This window comes from Vipera ursinii (genome assembly GCF_947247035.1).
Source record: "Vipera ursinii genome assembly, chromosome: 3".
In the NCBI taxonomy this organism is placed as follows: domain Eukaryota; kingdom Metazoa; phylum Chordata; class Lepidosauria; order Squamata; family Viperidae; genus Vipera; species Vipera ursinii.
The window spans coordinates 37025703-37047444 of record NC_139516.1 but is presented as its reverse complement, the minus strand read 5'-3'; the positions used below and the strand labels follow the sequence as shown (position 1 = coordinate 37047444).

General features: G+C 36.1%; 1 protein-coding gene across 2 annotated transcripts in view; it reads right to left on the bottom strand.

The window, feature by feature from the left end:
• Positions 1–1124: 1124 nt before the first annotated feature.
• SYT6 (synaptotagmin 6) overlaps positions 1125–21742 on the bottom strand; it is a gene marked incomplete at both ends in the record, with an annotated part of 170423 nt that continues 149805 nt past the window's right edge. The window contains 4 exons of one of the 2 annotated variants that reach the window (XM_083358851.1): positions 1125–1196; positions 8480–8584; positions 14904–15054; positions 16511–16682. In XM_083358851.1, coding sequence (XP_083214977.1) covers positions 1125–1196; positions 8480–8584; positions 14904–15054; positions 16511–16682 — 500 coding nt within the window. The remainder of the gene's footprint in view (positions 1197–8479; positions 8585–14903; positions 15055–16510; positions 16683–21742) is intronic. The other variant, XM_083358852.1, reaches the window with a different exon arrangement.

The following is a 21742-nucleotide window of genomic DNA, read 5'->3' as shown; positions in this document are numbered from 1 at the left end:
GCATGCCATTATTAGCACCCTTATGTGACAGATAAAGATAAATGCCATGTGACAACCTTGTGATTTTACAAAGAAAAGGAAACAAAATTATATCAGAAACAATTATTGTGAAAACATTGGTAGAAAATGTGTAATCTTTCATTTTTGCAGGGCAGAGGAGGGTAAAAGAGGTTTTGCCCTGTTTGAGCTTCCACATCTAAAGACGTTATTTTGAAAATAATTGTGGCAAACTAATTTAATTCAGTGTATTTGCTTCTTGAGGAAACCTGAACTAAATCGCAATGGAAAAATACCTGCCTAAAAATAATTATTTTTAGGGGGGGAGGGAGAGGAGAAATGGCAAATCAATATATAAAAGAGAAATAGTTTTTTAAAAAGTTCACAAACCTGTATTCAGTGCAGAACTGCCACAGGAGTTCACAGGACCTTAAGCAGCTGAATTCATGCAAAAGGCTCTTTCAAGAACACAACTACATGGATAATTTCTCCCTGAGGAATTAGCAACTCTTTAAAATACACGGAAGGACAGGCTGGGCTGTATTTCACAGATTCCATGAACATCACAGCATGAATAAGAAAAGCTGTAATGTCTCACTGATCACAATAACAAAAGGGTGTTCACATGTCACAAGAAGCCTCATCAAGGCCTTCTCATTTTTCATTCTACTGTCTCTTTTAAATCTGCATGCTGATGTGCAGAAGTACAACAGCTCTCAATTAATAATTTGTCCCTTTACATACACACAAATAACTATATTACATGTTATTTTATAGGCCAGAGTTCCAGCCTATGCCTTTTCTTTTCTTTTCTTTTTTTCTTTCCTTTTCTCTTCTCTTCTCTTTTCTTTTCTTTTCTTTTCTTTTCTTTTTTTCTTTTCTTCTTAGCAGCCATATCCAAAACATGAAAAGCACAAAGTACATCACCTTGAGAGATAGAAATAACTAAGACAAAACACCACTGAAAAGGGTTTGGTGCCTTTTTTCACTGTGGAAACAAGGAATGTCTGATTGCCAGTCTTCTGTTACTCAGCAATAGGTCAAATCAGAATTCAAGACCCATAAAGAAAATATCAGAGCAAAACAAAAAGAATTTGATCGAGGCCCAATATTCACCACTTGTTGGATCATGGTGTTGAAGGTGGTTTGGGAGAGGGGCAGGAACCTTGACTATCAAAGCTGGCTGCACGGCCATGCCACTGTGGAAAGAAAAAAGGCAGCTGATTTTTATATATATATCATCATAAGCAGTTCACAAATTAATTTAGTTATTCTATCTGGGTTTAGACACCAATGAATCCCCTGCATAAGTGGGTAGTCTCATTAGTTTAAATTTAAGAGAGGACCCAACAACATTCATGCATTTCGTTCCATGGACCTAGTGGCAATCTCCATTAATATGCTTGAACACCTGCAGAAGTGCATGTACTGAAAAGAAAGTTTCGACTGGATCCAGGCTTAATCCTGCTTATAGTGAAAAAAATAAATAAGTGGAGAAAAATAAAAAGGAACTGCTGGTTTAAATGTTCTACATTAGGGATGATTAAGTTTGGATTTAAAATATATAGCTTTCCTAAATGGAGATTAGCATTTCTGGGAATTTTTTTTACATTTTTTTTTTTGCACTATGAGAATAACTGTCTACACTTTGCTGAATTTAAAAATTATATAATTTGTAATGTGTAAAATAGGGAAAGACATGATGTAGGCCAAGAGGGATTATGTTTCTCATTATTAAAAAATACAGCTTCTGAAAGCTGTAGATGGAATTAAGAAGATGATGTCTCTGGAGAGGGCTTTATTAAAGATAAAGGACAAAGATTCACAGATATCGACATTGAATCATATGATGGAATTATTGATACAGGCTCTGAGAAAGATAAGGTTTATACTGGATTATTAATTGTATTTAAGCAATCAAGGAAAAATTTCAGTATGCTAATGAACATGCCTAACACAATTTATAAAATAATAATTACTGTTATATATAATTTCCCCAAATTTAATGTTTATAATTTTTTAAAAAGTAGAAATTCTTATCCACAGGATTAATATTATTGAGACAAAGGTATAGAGAGAGATTATGGAATAAGACATTCTCTGTAAATGCAAAGAAAGATATAATAAAATATTCTTTCTATTCTTCTATACTGTTCTGTATGTATGTAAGATTTGGTGTCATTTTGTATAACCTGGCACTTTTGGATGCCACTGCTGTTATTATATTATTATTGTTATTCCTGGGATGGTGACATTATTTGGTGTGTGGTGTTTTTTTCTTTGGGCAGCAGCATCAGAATTTCATTTTAATGTGTGCCATTGTGTATACAGAAAAATGACAATAAAAGTTATCTCTCTCCTCTCCTCCCCTCCCTTCATCTCATCTCATCTATCTTAACTCAGCCCATCCCACCTTACCTTACCTTACCTTACCTTACCTTACCTTACCTTACCTTACCTTACCTTACCTTACCTTACCTTACCTTATCTTATCTTATCTTATCTTATCTTATCTTATCTTATCTTATCTTATCTTATCTTACCATTTATTCTTTCCCAATTCCATGCTCTTTACAAACACTGATGTCATCACTCATAATCCCCAGCCAACATAGTCAAAGGGTTGAAATGAAATATATCGGAAAAGCTTCAAAATACAGGGCTTTCTTATAATAGAAGGTCCTCATGCAGAAGAATCAAGAAAACCAAAGATAACTTTTAAAAGTCTTCTAAACAAAGTGGGGAAAAGAGGACAAACTGAGGGAGTGAGCAATGATACAGCAGCACAGAAAGGACATAAGCAGAGAAAGGGGGGGCTTTAATGATAAGAGAATATTAGAAGACAAGGCAAAACAAAGCCAATGCAGAGAAATCAATGCATATTAATAACGCAGAACAAGGTCCCACAGAGACCTTACCAACAAAATACTCTGCATATATATTAGCAAAAAGTTATTAGAAAGAGGACATGATGAGAGAGAAGATGGGGAACTGATTTCTATGCAAAGGTAAGTAAAATGATGGATGAATGATCAGCAAACTAAGATTAGTTAGCAGAAATTTGTACAGTTGTATGAGAGGAATGTAGCATGAATAAAGATGAGATTTGCACTAAAAACAGTTGACAAACTGGTTAGGACTTAGAAAAGAATTAAAGAATTCAAATGAAACAGGGAAGGCCTCAATTTACCTATAATATTATTAAAAAACAACCCCACCCAAAAGCAATAAGAATCCGAAAACAATACAATATGTTGACCACAGGGTTAAAAAGTTCTATCCCTGTAGGCTTGATTACCTAGAACAGGGGTCAGCAACCTGAAACAGTGAAAGAGCCACTCGGAACCGGTTCCCTCACAAAAGGAAAAACTGGGAGCCGCAAAAAATGTGTGCACATGCGCGTACATGCGCACATGCACAGAACAGGGTTTGACTGAAGAGTGGAGCCAAGGCGAGATATGCACCTACCCTGCATATTTGAATTGATTGGTTGAACTTTTTTAGTCCCCTCCCCCTTTTTTTTGGACTGCACATGGCAGAGGACTGGGAGCCGCAGGAGACGGCTGAAAGAGCCGCATGTGGCTCTGGAGCCGCAGGTTGCAGACCTGTGACCTAGAACAAAACTGAGGTATCCATAATAGATTGGACATTTCTATGAGACCATAATTCAGAAATTACATTCCCAATGATGGCTAAATTCATAAGCACTGCTACCTTTGTTCCATATTTTAGTTTAACCTAGATGATAAATCTTAGTCTCTGAACCTCAGTCCTTTCCTTCTCAATCCATAATATAATAAGTCTGTCTCCTGCACAAAAGTATTACAGTGTAATCAAAATATCTGTGGAAACATTGGCAATAATTGCTATATTAGTGTTAAAACTAATTTTATTGAAGTTTTTACAATGTAATACAATAGTAGATAATATAATTGCAAAAGATTAAAAGGCTTCACTTAATTTTAAAAATTAATTTGAATATTAAATTGCACACACATACACAGTTTCTGTCATTCCACATTTCTCTAAGCTGGCGTCTCTGCATGTATTGGGACCATACTCCCAGAATCCCTTTATTCATATGGGTTGAAATACGAGGTACGCGCACAGCAAGTGCTTCTTCTAAAGTTTTTAGCGCTGCCTGGACAAATGTCTGCTCAGCCATTGCCCCTCCTGGCTAATTAAATCAGTCAGAAAAAACTGCCCCCATGATTAAGGGAAGTAATTAATGTTTGATTGATGACAAAATGTTTATCCACTTTTTAAGAACACTCTTAAAGAAAGCTTCCCTTGACCTGGAAGTAACAAATGCACTTTTTCTGATTAAGCCATCATGTCCCTCATGTTGGTCAACATCTATCTGAAACCACTGGGGGAAGCCATCTGAGGCTTTGGGTAGAACTTCTGGTAATATACTGATAGCAACTATTTTTACCGGTCCTTACCATTCAACTTCAAGTAAGTAAATATTTCAAAGATTATCTAAGTTTGATAATAGGTTAAAAGTAGAGAAGATGAAATTAAAACTAGATGAGATGGAAATGCTCTTCATAAATAGGGACCTAAACTTTTATGTTGATGTTCCATTTCATCTCAGTGGAATTATGCTGTCCCTGACAGACCAGAACTGGAGTCATAGAGTACTTCTTGACCCTCAACTGTCTTCAGATTCTCAAATAGCAACAATAGTCAAGGATCTGTTTGTACAAATATATCTGCTGTACCAAGGTGATTATTCCTAAACTGATTTGATCTGGCAATTGTTATCCATGCCTTGGTTAAAATGTAACTCTGGAACTACAGGTAGTCTTCAACTTAATATCACAACTGAGCCCAAAATTTATGTTGCTAAGTGAGAAATTTGTTAAGTGAGTTTTGCCCCATTTTATGGCTTTTCTTAACATATTTGTTAAGTGAATCACTGCAGCTGTTAAGTTGTAATACAGTAATACAGTGAATCTGGTTTCCCCATTAATTTTGCTTATCAGAAGGTTGCAAAAGGTCACATGATTGTGGAATACAGTAACTATCATAAATGTGGGTCAGTTGTCAAGCAACCAAATATAAATCACATGACCATGGGGATGCTGCAAACGTCATAAATGTGAAAAATGATCATAAGTCAGTTTTTTAGTGCCGTTCTAACTTTTGAACAATCACTAAATGAACTGTTGTAAGTCAAGGACTACCAGTACTCCAGAATAGTGTGGCTAGTTCATAATAAAGAGTGCTAAGAGTGTAGACTGGTACAGATTATATAAGGGACGGACTACCAACATAACTGTACCTTTTTTTTTAGAAAACTGTGATTATTAGGTACATCATGAAATTTCAGCGCACTACAACAAGTTTCTTTATCTTACTCAGAAGATGCTTGTCCTTAGTTTGACCTAGCATTGTTTCTCATTTTACTATACTTCTATGTGGCAATATTTTTTTAAAAAATATTGACTTATATCAAATCTAAATTTGAGTTTAAATTATCTAATTCTTAATATAATTCAATAGGATCCATTTCCTAGACATGAGATCATTGTTGAAATTGAAAATCAGATCAAGCGTGGGAGTAAATAGCATGGTATGGCATAAGGCATAAGCATATTTACAAGCATGTGCAGTTATACTTTACTGGCAATCTGTTTTACAATTACATAAAGCAGTTTCAAGTAAATGTTATTCTAGTTTCTCGACAGCATTAATTTTTAGTCATGGCACTTGGAAGAGCTACCCTGTAGAGTATAGACTGTGCTCATCAGTCTAGACAAGCTTTTATGAAGAGTTTTGAGTATGATTTTTTTTGCCTTTGGTGTTTTACGTTTTTCATTTTGGGTTAATTATTGGCATTTTTGCCTAACAGTTAAAAATTTATATTTTGTTTAGTGTTATTTGTGTTTGTTTTTACTATATTTATTTTTATATATTAATTATCCTACTATCCTATCCTAGATATATATCATAAATTATATGTTGTACACTGCTCTGAATATGGAGGACCCAGCAGCAAACAAATAAAATAATAAATGGACAGTTGTGACCTATTGGGTAATTCTTTGAGAGATTGATGTGACTACAATGAATATTAAATGTTAGACTGGCCATGTGCTTATGCTGGACAGTCCCGTGTCCAACTAAAAGGAGATATAAATATATTAAAAAATGTAGTGGAAAACAAGCTTCAATAATAAATCAATATTCACTTACCTAACTAGATAAACAGAATGGCCACAGGAAGGCAAAATGGCAGTGGGAGCGGGAGTAACTTCTGACTTCTTGACAACTTTCCCATTGACTTTGCTTGTGGGAAGCTGGCAAGGAGCATCTGAAATCATGATCATATGACTGCACAATGCTGCAAAAGGCACAGCTTTGCAAATAAAACTGATCTGAACATTGTGGTTTAGTTCCACAGGAATAATGGGTCCCAGGTGGGTTTTTTTTTACAAATCCTTTACATTATCACATTTTTGGTACCTTGATTAAAAAATGGTTGTGGTCTAATGTGCTGCTTGGGTTAATTTGAGGGTACAAACATATAAACACAAGTTTCAGTAATATTGTATATAGATGATGATAATAATTATAATAATAGCAGTTTACCACTGGAATTATTAGCTAGACCCAAGCTCAACTGGACAGTTTGGATTGAAAAACAAGAAAGCTAATAACTATTTACTATGCATTACACTGAGATAGTTTTATGTATAGATCTGTGGGGGACCCAGTGTACATGGGCATCAGCAAGAGGCAAGGGTGAAAAGTGATATATGTCATTGCATCATCACATAAATTATGTAATTTGTATCACTCACACAAATAATATGATTTTCATAATAATGCCATGATAATATATGACCTCATGGTTGATTGTTCCAGAAACTTATTTTATTAGACTTTTATCTCTCCTTTATTATTTTATAAAGTAACTCAAAGCCACAAACTTACAAAATACTTCTTCCTCCTATTTTTCCCGTGACAACAGCCCTGTAAAATAGGTTGGGCTGAGAGAGAGTGCCTAGCCCAAAATCATCAAGCCAGCTTCCTTGCCTAAGATGGGACTAGAACTCAGTTTCCTGGTTTCTAGCAGGATGTCTTAACTTCAAATATTGTATACTGCTGTGCTTCCTCCTATGTAGGGCTCAGATATTTCAGAGATGTTACCATTTGCTATATCTTTGGAATACTTTCTATAGATCATCACCCAGAGTTTGATATGAACATTGTCTTACATTTTATGCAGCTAAGAAAAAAACACTAAAGAAAAATCAAAGCATTTTACTTATTTACTAAGGAGATAAATAAAGGGCTACTAAGAGATATATTTATATAATTCTATATTTACAAAGTGGGACGCGGTGGCTCAGTGGGTTGGGATGCTGAGCTTGTCGATCAGAAGGTTGGCAGTTTGGCGGGTTGAATCCCGAGTGCCGCGTAACAGAGTGAGCACCTGTTACTCGTCCCAGCTTCTGCCAACCTAGCAGTTCGAAAGCACGTAGAAATGCAAGTAGAAAAATAGGGACCACTACGGTGGGATGGTAACAGCGTTCCGTGCGCCTTTGGCGTCTAGTCATGCTGGCCACATGACCATGGAGACGTCTTCGGACAAGCACTGGCTCTTCGGCTTTGAAACGGAGATGAGCACTGGCCCCTAGAGTCAGAATCGACTAGCACGCATGTGCGGGGGAACCTTTACCTTTTTTTTATACTTACAAATGTAGAATATGAATGTACCAGGTTAGATTTGTGGCCATATAAATATTATAGCATATATCTTATCTTTCATCCAAAAAAGAGATGAATTTGGTTTTCCTTCAGCATTTCACCCTCACATGTGAGTAGAGTCAGTCTGAGAGAAAAGCCCCAATATAAAATCATGTTCATGATTAGCTTCATGAATGAATGGGACTTTCAAGCCATCTGTCCCCAATCCTAATTCAACATTCCAGTCACTATACCACAAGGTCCCCAGAAAGAGATACACTTTTCTTTCCTTCAATGTCTTTCATTCCAAGCATGCAAGAGGTAACAGAGGAGATGGTCTGTATAAGTAGATGAGTCTGTCCAGAGTACAACATTAGTTTAATATTGATCTGATGTTAATGAAATTCTCTTATACAAACCATCTATATATAGAATAAACAACATTATTTTTTTTAAAAAATCTAAGAAGTAATTGTAAGGGGCGGTATATAAATCTAATAAAATAAATAAATAAATAAATAAATTAAGTACCTGATGTATTTTTTTAAAAAAATAAATCAATATCATGGTCCCAAAAGATTTGAAATTGTATTTTTAAATTGTAAATGTTTTATAATGTTGAGTTGATGATAATCTATGGCAATGTCAGATATAGGCAAGCTCTTTCTACAGAAATCTTTGCAAGCCCTTTGCCCATCAAGATTTGTTTATTTATTTTTTTTTAGAAATTATCGTTATACTTTTAAATAGATATTTTGCGTAAAGAATGACCCTTGTCTGATACCTTGGAATATTTGGAGGAAGGCAGCATCATAGTAGAAAGGGAATGGGACGGTTCTGCTACAGGCATCACTGCCTTGGGGTCATTCAACCCAGTTACTGGACTTTGCTGTTGGCAGAAATACATAAAGGGTCATTTGCAGATTTCAATAGGGCATTAGTGATTAGCACTAAGGAGTTGGGTTAAATCATACTCCTTATAGACTTCCTCATCTGGTACCAGTTAGAAGTGCAACCTCTAAAATTCCTTTGGGCATCTTAGTGGCAATTCTGAGAATTACAACTACAATGCATCAGAAGGTACCAGCTTAAGGAAGGCTGATTGCTACCATGGTTCTAATGAAATTCACAGTCATTCCACTGCAATCCAGTGGTTTCTTTTTCCCATGCTAACTCCCCTCCCCATTTTTCTTGGATCACAACCTATGCAATTACAGGACCCACTCCCCCCCCAAAAAAACCCCATCAAACTTTTATCAAAAGCAAGTACGAATATCTTTTTTGAATACTGACTAGTTATAATAATAAGAGAACATATGAAATACTATACATGAACAATTTCAATCTGCCACATCTTGAGGATTTTCTTTCTTTCTACTAGGGTTCATATGTAATATAAGAAAAAAAAAGAGATAATAGAAATAAATGTTTACTATGATAATTTGATGTACTCCTGTTAATCCAATATATACCAGAGAGACAGCATGATGTAGGGGTTAAGGTACTAGACTAGAAGTGAGCAGAGCCAGGTTTCTTAATTCTCCTTAGGCACAGAAACCAGCTGGGTGACCTTCACTCTCAAACTTGATCATGTTCTGTGACAAACCAATTGAAGCCAATGGATTGTGTCATGCATTGATAAACTTTGCTGGGAGAACTAGAGAGAGCAGTGCAAAAGGAAGCCAGCCCTGTAACCATGCAGGACAAATGCCAAGCAAAACAACATTCCAACATGTACCAGATTAATATTAATGTCTAATTTGGTGAATGAAAGTAGATCTGATTTGCAAAAATACAGGAGACCACATGACTGTAGAAAAGAAAAGAGAAACAGAAAATTCTCTTTCCTGCTATCAAGTTGTCATACAAATTTTCGCAGCTCCAATTTGGTAGCCCTAAATAAAAAAAATCCTAAGATTTTTCGGTTCACTTTTCAGAGTCCTCCTTCCATATTACTGAAAATTATGGTCAATCCCATCAACATTGCAAATAGTCATTAATTGCCAGATGCTAAATAGATTTATTTTTGACAGATGTGAAGTGGTGTTTTCAACAACATAAAGGCTTGTAGTCTGGATCTCAGTTGTTATATCTGGTTCATATTTTTCATCTCCACAAAGGAACAGCATATTGTGCTATGTTTCGTTTGGTGGTTTGGGATTTTTATTCATTTACTTATTCATGAATGCTTCCCAGTCCTACATATTGCTCAGAATTTTTCTTAGCAGAAGCAGATCAAAGGAGTACATGCTGTACTTGAATCTAAAGGTAGTGATAGTAATTAGTACCTGTGAAAGCTTACATCTCAATGAGGGGAGCAAAGTCCTGTATTTTTTTTTTTAATGTAGAATTTCGAGACCAAATTTGCTATGTGACAGCTATAAATTCTGTCCCACAACTATCTTTTTTAATAGTCTAGATAACTTGAGTCTCTTCTATTTCTTGTCTTCAAAATTATAAAATATAAATATGACCAGTTAAGTTAATTGTTTAGAATTCAATCTTGGGGTTGTCGTTGTTTACAAATATTCCATTCCCTCCAATGCTTTTGATGGATACTAAATTCTGTAGTGAAGAGTTGATTAATCCTTTAAAAAACTACAAATGATGACGGAAGATGCTATAGAAGAAAAGAGGGACTTTGTAAAATCCTTCTCCCTACTTTCAGGGAAAATTCTAATGGATCAAAGAATAAAGGAAAACATAAAAATGAAGGGAAATATTGAATACAGTCCTTAGGTATGATCAAAGCTTTATCTGGTTAAAGATTTTCAGATGTCTTATACCACTATAATGTGCATCCTTCTTGATAGCAGATCAATATTTATTGATTATGGCAGCAATCCTATGTATATTTACTTGAGTGTAAACTTGGCTGCACTTGGTAAGAGAAAGAATTGTCATCATGTAATAGAACCTCAATCAGTCCTTACTTCTGGCACATGATAAACACACTTGCTGCAATTCATTACACTTTAGGTATATGTAAAATGTTTTATGAATATAATTTAAAATGCATTGTTTTAATGTTATAAGTGGCCTTTAATATTGCTGCACAGGGAGTTATCAGGGATCATCTACAGTATGTTACAATTTCTGGATATTGCAAGTGAGTCAGCATGCAATTTTAGGTTACAATTATTCCTGAGCCTCTTTAAATAATGTGGGGATGATCATCAGATGAACACTCAATATAAAATATTATATATGCAATTATGCTTTTTTTTTCAAAACAAAAATTTGCATTTATACAAATTGAAGCCTACAGTATCATTGATGGAGTAAGACGAAGATGAGGGCAAAGAATTGAGCTTTCTAGTATCCACCTCCAACCCCCTTTCCAGAGAAAATGTTGCCACTGGAAGGGTTTTAGTTGGAGACCAAAAGGTGGCAGCATTCTTTTTCAGAAGCCAAACCAGAGTGGAGCACCACAAGCTTTAGAGCAAGCACTGAAGAAATTGAGCAGCACACAATGTGCTTGGCCCTTAGTATATGGAACAAAAATATAAAATATGATTCCTTCCAAGAGAAGGTGGGTTAGATCGTTTTGTTCTATCATAATGACTATGGTTAACAAAATTGGTCTTAATGTGTATTGTGGTTTGAATTTTAAATCTGAGTCCTCCATGACCAAGCCGTCTCACTAAAATCTTCTTTTCTTAAGAGCCCTGGTGGCACACTGGTTAGAATGCAGTACTGCAAGGCTACTTCTGCTGACTCCTGGTTGCCAGCAGTTTGGCAGTTCAAGTCTCACCGGCTCTTGGTTACATAAACAAAGGCATAGAATCAAAATCAAGTGAAATATTAGTACTGCTTTTTAAATCCTTACTAAGACCACACCTGGAATACTGTATCCAGTTTTGGTCACCAAATTATAAACAAGATGTTAAGTCTTTGGAAAAAGTACAAAGAAGAGCAACTAAGATGATTAAAAGCCTGAAGACAAAAACATATGAAGAATGGTTGCAGGAATTGGGTATGGCCAATCTAGAGAAAAGAAGGAATAGGGGTGACATGATAGCATTATTCCAATGTCTAAGGGGCTGCCACAAAGAAGAGGGGGTTAACTTATTTTCCAGAGCATCAGAAGGCAAGACAAGAAACAATGGATGGAAACTAATCAAGGAAAGAAGCAACCTGGAATTAAGGAGAAACTTCCTAACGGTGAGGACAATTAACCAGTGGAACAGTTTGCCTTCAGAAGTTGTAGGGGCTTCATCACTGGTGGTTTTTATGAAAAGACTGAACAGTCACTTGTCTGAAATGGTATAGAGTCTCCTACTGGAGCAAGGGGTTGGACTAGAAGACCTCCAAGATCCCTTCCAGCTCTATTCTGATTGATAATTTTTACATATATATTACATATATGAACATATGCATATACAGATACATATAATTAAAACCTTTATGTATGAAGGTAAAAGCTAACACAAACTAATAAAGTAAGGACGAAAAAAAGAAAAAGAAATCAAAGGACCCCCTCTTTCTAATCTAATCTGAAACACTTAGTCAACTCCTTCTCTGACCTCTAAATTCAGTTTGGGATCCGTTGGATGTGTTGGAATACAAATTTTATACTTTTAGGGAGCTATGTAGTAGAAGGTGAATATAGAAGGGCAAGAGAAATGTTTCATAGCAAATGGCTGAAGTATATTGTTCTGGAAATTACAATGAACAGCAGCTGCAGTTTTGGAAATGTTGTTTGTAGTCTACAGAGCTGGACCTCAGTAAAAGAAAACAAAGCCCATGGAAGCCAAGGTTTTTTTTTTAGATTGGCATCTGGAAAATATCTTTGGTTCCCTGGGGCAGTAAGGTAATTCAGTATATAAGTATTTGATTTAATGAGCAAACTCGATCTTGTTTAAATGAGTTTCTGCTTCAGTGGAGATTCCAACTCCTCCCTCAGAAAATATTCACATCAATTTCTTTTTGCCTTGCTTGATCTACTTCTAAAAGAAAAGAACAACATGTTTTGGGGTCAAACTATAATGGTAGGATACATTGCATAGATGCATTTGAAGTGCTTGTTTTAGGAGTGCAATGGTTTCTTATCCCTGTTGGATCTTTAACAGCCTCAGATTCACAGATGACAGGAAGAGATGGGGAATTGGAGGGGGGGAAGTGATGGGAAAGGCCTTCCAGTTTGTTTCCTGAATTTTAAAATGATTTATATAAACTGAGATTGCTTCCAAGCACAAAGCTTCTTTTATAAGCAGCCAGAGGCCACTCTCCACTTACTATGTTACCATGCAAATCAGATTGCTTTGTGACTTAAGGCTTCTTTTTAATATATTTTCTATTATGCTGTTAAGTTGAAGTAAACATTGATTATGTTTTACCATTATGCGTTTTAATTGCACTCACAGTTTATTAAATAATTAATTTTGTATTGCTGATATCCTATATTTTTAGTATGATATTACTGTATTATATTGAGGCATATTTTGCCATTTTCTAAATTCTTTGTTATGAGGAACTGTTTTGAGCTAGATGTTATTGGAAAGGGAATATACAATAAGAAAATGCAGTTTATTTACAGCACAACTGGAGAACATATGGTCTTCCAAATCTGATCATTAGTCATGTTGGCTGAGACTGATAGGACTCCATCATTGCAGATTCCCCATTTTAATTAAGCAGATATGGTATGTTTGAAACTGGATTTAAGGTAATAAGATGGCTTGATAAATTCATAATGTTACTGATTGTCTGACCAGGACAGATAAATAAGATTCTTCCTGCCTTGAATAGATTGCTTAAACCAATTCTTGTTGAATTGGAAGTAATTTCTTCCTTGAAGTTCTTGAACCCTTTTCAAACTAAATTTAGGATTACCTAATATTCAGATCAAGAGCATAGGGCTAATTCTGTCCAGAAGTTCTTTTCCTCAAAATATGTATTGTTCGGTATAAAAAGAAATACCTCTATAGCAGAGATGTCAAACCTCGGGCTGGATGCATCATAGCAAAACCACTCTCACCCCATTACCGGCAATGGTAAAAAAGTTGCAATACGTCGCAACATGTCATGTGATGTTGCGAGTTTGACACCCCTGTTCTACAACAAATGCTTGGTTTAATGGACCTTGATTTAACAGACATTCTAAAACATTTTAGTTTTTACAGTTTAGATTTCATATCCATTTAATGGATTAATATTATAAACTGGTGGACTTGATGACAGAAATTGATGTCAATGAAATTTGGATTAAATAATCAATCTGTCTGCATGGACTGTAAAATCAAGATTTCACTGTATTGAAAAATAATAATTAAAGCTCTCCCATTAAATATTGCACTGTATATCTTTTGCAAATCTGCAAGATGTATTTTCTACTTTAGTGGCTTTTTCTATGATCAAACAAAGCATTGCAATGAACTTTCTCTTCTTTTTAGTTTACCATGTGTTTTAGTATGTCATATCCATCTGGGACAAAGCAGTCTTTGTCATTGCAGCTGGATTCATTGCAGCTGGATTACCCATTTAGAAAAAATCCTCTGCATCAAATTTTTGCTTAACATGCAGCAGATCTCAGACATAGCAGGAACTGTCCAAGAGTTCTTTTTGCTTCTATAAATTTCCCACCAAAGCACATGATTTTGTGGTATCCCTGTCTTGTGGCTTGAGCTCATTAATAAAGGAAAGGCTTTAGAAGTTGCAGATTTGTTTCTCTGCTCCTGCAGAGAACCACACCATTCCCCCCCTCTATATTCATCAATGCCTCTGCTTCAAAAGTCATGAGCAACACACTGCTACCTGTGTGTTGTGAAGGCCTAAGTCTGATGCAATTTGTCACAATTGCTGGCTTTATATATTGCATTGATCATGATACTGTTTTTTTCTGATTTTGGCTTAGCTTATTGTATGTACCTAGCCATGGCAGGCGAGGATGATTTGAATTGTTGGACAAATCTAGTCAACTGTATTGTATTCCATAAACCATGGTGGAACCATATCTTATTAAGCTCTGACATAGCACTCAGTGCTGCTGCATATTATCTGTTACAACTAATGCTTAAGGAAGTGTATCAATTGAAAAACTCAGTGTCATGTATTGCATCCTGTATATAGTGCTATAGTGCTTGTTATAAATTCTTGTTATAAATTTCAATGTACAGATTAAATATTTTCAAAAAAAAAAACACCTTTTCAGTCTTATAGAGTATCTATTGGACATGTATTGAAAAAATATATAAATCTTTACATACCTCCTTAAAGGATTTCTTCACTTCTACGAGTGGATGCCAATGTGCAATTGGTTTACGTGGATAAGCCAACATTTCATTCCAGTGGTCTCGGCCTAGTCCCTCAGCATTGTTTGCTACACGACAAACCCCAATAATCTCATTGTGGCCAACCCTGAAAGCAATAATCACATGTAGGATATGTTTTTAATACTTTTATTCTCTTTTGTCAATTGGCTCATTAATCCTTTCCCTCTACTTCTATGAATGAACAACCTTATTCATAGAAATAGTCTTTCTAGTTCTCCCACATTTTGTTATTGCTTTATTTCTCTTACCAGGCTCAAGATACCTTGTGAGTAGGTACTATAACTTTTCCACTGTTGATCTTCTATCCTAACATTTCTTCATGTATTCATCTAATACAACTAGCAAAAAATGTGTATTTAAATCTCTGCATAACAGGCATTCAGCCAGTATTAATATCCCAAACATATTCATTCTAAAAGAATCCATACCAGTTGGTTTCCTTCATGCCTATGTTTCTCTCTTCAAGTAGCAGCTGAGACAGAGAAACTCAAGAAAAATTATATCTCATCACAGATTAATCTGATTGAGATATTACATTAAACAAGAACACTGAATATTCAGCAAATAAGGGCAAATTTATCTATGATTCCTCAGCATTAATTCTAGACCAAATCCTTTACCTTTTCCTTTCTAAAAGCCATAGAAGTATAAACCAATCTTAGTTCTCGGTCTTTGTTGTTAGGAAAAGAATGAACTATGAAACCAATTCAAAAATAACACGGAGAAGCAAAACAAGATTTGTGTATAAATCTGTAAAATCTGGGCTATAAAAATATGGACAACCAATGAATAAGCAAGAATATGTTCAATATTGTAATGTTGTCTACATTTTTACAATTTAAATATGGTTGATTTATGAAAAAGCAGTAGAATTATGCTAGACAAATAAGCATTAGTGTAATAGACATAGTTCAATTATTATATATTCAATTTTAAAACAGAGATTCCAAGTTTCTCGTAAAGAATGAGTTTCTGAGTCCTCTTGCTTGCCCCTAACACATGCTGCTAAAAACTCCATGTCAGTAAACTGAAATAAATTCAGAATCCAAACTGAAGTGGGTGTGTAATTACAGGGATCCATTTTTTCCTAGTATTAGAAATTCTGTGGAAGGAATTAACCCTGACAAATTAAAAAATGTAACAAAAAGAATTCCAACATGCCACCCCCAAAGTCAAAACCTAGGTAAATCAAGGACAGTGACTTTGTTCAATCTGCAATCATGGTGTAAGAGATATCCTAGTTGGAACTTATCCTTTCTCTGAGATTTGCCTACATGTCAATTTTGAAAGGCCTTTACTGTAACTAAGAATTCTGGCAGAATGACAATATTTCCATTGTTTTCTCTATGGAGAAATCTAAACATGTTCTTATCAGAAACAATGGAAACCCAGAAATATGTTCACCAGCTCAATAACAGAGAAACAAGGTATACAATTTTCCTGAGGACAAAGTATATGTAATCAAACAAATCATACCATGAAATGTGAATGGGGGAAAATGACTCAGATGGTATTTAGAGATTGCTAAGACTCTCACTTACCGGTCATAATCCATAACTGATATAAGCAGACTGACTTGATCCATGTTCTCAGGAGGAATATCAAAAATTATTGCCTCATTATAGGTAGGATTAAGTGTATTTCTTTTTATAGTGGTTTTCTTCTTTTTCAGTCTCCTTCCATCACAGAGCAAAGATACTTTGACGTACGGATCTGGTAAACGGGGAAAAAGAAAAGGGATGAGATAACACTTTCTAGTCTCCCAATAATTAAGGGAGTTCTCTGCGCATGCCTAAAATTGGATAATAAACATATGGACAGAAGAAATCAGAATTATGGTGACAAACTTGCAGTTTCAGACTGCTCTTCTGAGTCAAGCTCAACTCTATATAATTTCATTGCCACATTCATTTCGCCTTTTTTGGTAACATTTTTTTGTAAATGAAATCAGTCAAAATTATCTAGGTGCAAAATTATCTAGGAGCCTACAAAAGTAGAATTCCTTGTAGGCATATATATATGAAATATATATATATGAAATACATATATACACACACACACAAATACACACACACACACATACACACATATATATATTATGATCTGGGCAGAAAAAGTGAAAAATGGTCAGGAATTAAAGCTTGACAATATAGACCTCTTTTCATAACTTTTTTAAATTGTGCAGATATGCTATCGTTAATTAAAATGAAAAGGAAAAAGAAACTGGTTAGAGGGTTTGCAGAAAATGTTAAAAGAAAGTTAAAAAATAAGGAGAAATCCTGAAAGTGTTCTTCTGAAAAATGGCTACGCTTAGTGATTATGGCATGCTAGCTGATTGTTGAAAGGAGTGAAAATTGCTATAAAGAGAAAGGAGAACTGAATGATATTAGTCAGAGGTTGGATAAGAGCATCAAACACTTCAAGAATGTGGTTCAGATTCTGCTTGTAATTTACTGTTGGAAATGTTTTCTCAGCTTTTCTAGATTTTTAAAATTCATTAAGAGTATACTGTAGCTCAGTTGCAACTATTATCTTCTATCTATGTGACAGGAAAAGCTTGGCTTGTCAGTTTTAAAATGTAATCCCAGTTCTCCTCTCTTTTTCCAAAAATCCAGTGGAGGTTGTATACTTAATTAAAGTATTTGAGATAATAGAAAAGATTAACCAAGACATTTTTTTCTACTAAAATTTAAATGGACTGACCACCAGCCTAGATATCATATGTTTTTAAGTACAGTATGTCTCCTCCTTTTTCATTTATGAGTGACTTGGTGGCCATAAATCCAGGCCCCAAACAGCCTTTTTTCCCATGCACTTATTTATGTTTTGCTCATCTTCATACTAGATACTTCTATACAACATCTATTGTTGTATACTTATATACAACATCTTTGATTTATAGGCGTCCCTTAGCTCTTTTGCTATGTGCATCTTTTCAAAATCACTTTTGTTATAAAGCAGTATGTCAATGAACTGTTTTCATGAAAAGTAATTTAAATGTTTTATTTTTCAGCAGGGGAAAGAAGAAAAGAAGAAAAGAGAAAACAGGGCAACAATAGCTTACTAAACCGACTCATAAATTCTTTCTGAATTTAGCTTCATCCCTGTTAAAAGTACTTAAGTCCCTCAAGCCCTGGCTTTGTCATCAGGGTCTCAAGGGGCCAAGGATATTCTAAGGTGGCTCTATTGTTCTACTTAATTCACTCCTTCCTCTATCTGATGGTTGCATTTTAAATATTGACTGTTTTTAATAATTGTTTTTATGTATTTATTGTTTTGTTTAATTGTTCTATGCCAACCAGAGTCACTTTGCGTGAGATGACCGGCCATATAAATGTGCTTGATAAAAGATAGATAGATAGATAGATAGATAGATAGATAGATAGATAGATAGATAGCCATTGCAACATGAATGCAAGAGAATTTTGCTATGGATTTGGCAGTGCCGATAATTATAATTACTTCCTGGACTGGGAGACCTTGTTCACAGTAATTCATGTCTTGGTCACTTCCTGTTTGGATTACTGCAACATGTTTCCCATGGCTGGCTCAGGAATTCTGGGAATTGAAGTCCACGAGTCATAAAAGAGCCAAGGTTGCCTACCCCTAGTATAAGATGAGTGGATATATATATATATATATAAACAAAGTGTGCCTCTGTAGAAATAGTGAACAGTTTTCTCACTCTGAAACATCAATTCTCAGTTATTCTAAATGCATCAAATGCCAGCTGAGAAGAAATATCTGTCTGCTCAAACAGCTTCATGGTTATTGCTATAATAGATTATATATTTGTCAGGAAAATGCAAACACTAACATCTGGAAGCTGAGGCCATTAAACATATTTATGACACTGAATCAGGTATTTACATGTAGAAATTTCTCAAAGAGAATTATATCAATTTTCCCTTTAATTCATGGGGCATATCTACAGACCAGAGCTTCTACTGTAGTACTTATTTTTTTTAAAAAAAAGTTTCAGCGAAGAACAGGAAAAATATTTTAAAAATAAGGACATAATTATATACTCCATGAATTTTATGAACTGTAGGGCTTACCGGATAATATAGGTTGTCCACAGTTTGAAACCATTACCCAGCCATTGCTCCTTTGCTATAACAAAAGTGTACTGTGCAAGTCAGAGAGACTTTGGACATGGTGTTATGTATGAGGATGAATGAACACAAGCAGCGGCTCACTGACACCACCAGGTGGCGCTGTACTGTGACAGGATTGGCTGGCTAGCGCTCGGCGGAAAAACCAGATAAAGGGATTGGCCATGAGCGTACCTGGCCAGGTATATAAGGGGCACAGGTAACCCCTATTGTTCTGTTCAGTACTTCCACCAATAAAGAGCTGTTATGCTGAACCCTTTGTCCATCGTATTGCCATGCGGTCGAGAACCCACTACACAATAGTGGCGACGAGGATGAGATCCTGTTTCTCCTGAGGAGCTGAAGTCACTAAGGATCGGAGGAAAGAAGCATCTTTCCCTGAACCATCTACAGCCGGCCAAGCGAGCGCTTGTGGTCAGAATGGAGGAACAGGACACACCATGGCGAAATTTGGACAGGTTCCGCCATTCGACACTCGCCACCCTGAGAGATGGGCTTCTCACCTCAGCCAGGTAGAAGCGTTCCTGTGGGCTAACCACATCACCGACGATGTTCAAAAAGCCACAACTCTGACCTGTTTGAGTGGCCCAGCGATCCACAATGTGGCCGTTAACCTGTGCACGCCGATGGCGATCAAGACCGTGTCGTACAAGGACATCGTAGAGAAGCTGAACAACCATTTTAAGCCGTGAATATCTGAACTGGCTTGGTGAGGTCAGTTCGACCAGCAGTGCCAACGGCCAGGTGAGTCGGCTTTAGAATTCATCGCAGCCCTGTGGGAAGCTGCTTGCCTGTGCAATTTTAGCAACCTAGAAGAAAGGCTGCGAGATCGCATGGTGTATGGGCTCTGGGACAAACGGCTGCAGCAGCGACTATATGCCCGACAGACTATCACATTCCAAGATGCTCAGGATGAGATCTTGGCCAGCGAAGCCACCAGTGGGGCAGTCAACTCGATCCATCAAGTCTGACCCAGCAGCCCAGGTGGTTCCATCCATTTCAGAGAGGCTGCGAACGGCGGAAGCGGGGACGCGTTGGAGGAGGCTGAAATCGATGCATTACAGCAAAAGCAAGGGAGACATCAAACGCAGCGTGACAACAATGTAAGCCAGCGGCTGGAGCTTTTAAGCGCATTCCAAGTCATGCTAGACTGCCTAAATCTTTTTTTGAAATGAAGGATGACCTGGAATTGCGAGATATTTGGCGTGAGAGACACTTGCAGGAGAAGGATTATACTTTTTATTCTGATAGACACCAATCTTTTTCGAGGATTGATTTTATTTTGTTGACTAATGTTTTTTTTTTGAGAACTAAAAAGGTGAGGATTTGTGCAAGAACTATTTCTGACCACAGTCCAGTTTGGTTGGAGATTGATAAGGAGAAAAGAGACAGGCGCTCGTGGCGCGTAAATGAGAATTTGTTTAGAAATCAGAGAAATGTGGAAGAATGCAAACAGCGGATGAAGGACTTTTTTGAGATTAATATGAATAAGGGTACCTCTATGGACATGGTTTGGGATGCTAGCAAGGCCTATATGAGAGGGGTGTTGATATATATGAATAATAGACATAGACGTGCAGTGGAAATTAGAAGGAAAGAACTGGAGAATGAAATAAAGGAAAAAGAAAAGGCTTTGATTTTGAATCCAGAGGATGTGAAGGTCAAGGAGGCTATTAGACTGCTAAGAGGACAATTTGATAAATTAATGGCAGATCAAGTGGCAACCAATCTGCGGTTTGCTAGGCACAATACTTTTTGCAACGCTAATAAACCAGGCAGATGGTTAGCTTATAGACTGAGGAAGAAACAAAGGGCCTCTAATATAGATAAGATTGAGTATAAAGGAAGGGTTGTGTTTCAACAGAATCTTATTAAGGATGCTTTTGTGGATTTTTATTCGAAATTATATACTAAAGAGGAAATTAATGTAAAAGATATTGATATATACTTGGAGAATGCTAGCATCCCAGTTCTTACGCAAGTACAAAAAGAGGGGATTAATCAACTGATTACAGAAGAAGAAATTCTTACAGCAATTAAGGAACTGAAGGTGGATAAAGCACCAGGCACGGATGGCTTGACTGCGGCCTATTATAAAAATCTACAATTTGAGATGATAAAGCCGTTAAAGGAACTGTTTCAGACAATCCAGAGGGGGGGAAAGGTGCCACCGTCTTGGAGAACAGCTTTTATCTCTTTGATTCCGAAGGAAGACCAGGATGCTACTCAAGTTAAAAATTATAGACCGATATCGCTTTTAAATACAGATTATAAGATATTTGCTAAGGTTTTGGCTAATAGACTGATGAGGGTTCTGCAACAGGTGATTCATGGGGATCAAACGGGGTTTATTAGTGGTAGGCAAATGAAAAATAATGTGAGACATATAGTTGATGTGTTAGAGTTTTTGGAAAGGCACAACCAGATCTCTGCAGCGCTAATCTTTTTAGATGCTGAAAAGGCCTTTGATCAATTGAATTGGCAATTTTTGTTGAAAGTTTTAGATAAAATGGATTTTGGGGAAAATTTTTTACAGCCGATTAGGGCATTATATCAAAAACAAACTGCCCGAATCATAGTTAACAATAGCCTGACAGCAGCATGTAATATTGAGAAGGGCACAAGGCAAGGGTGTCCGTTATCGCCCTTGTTATTTGT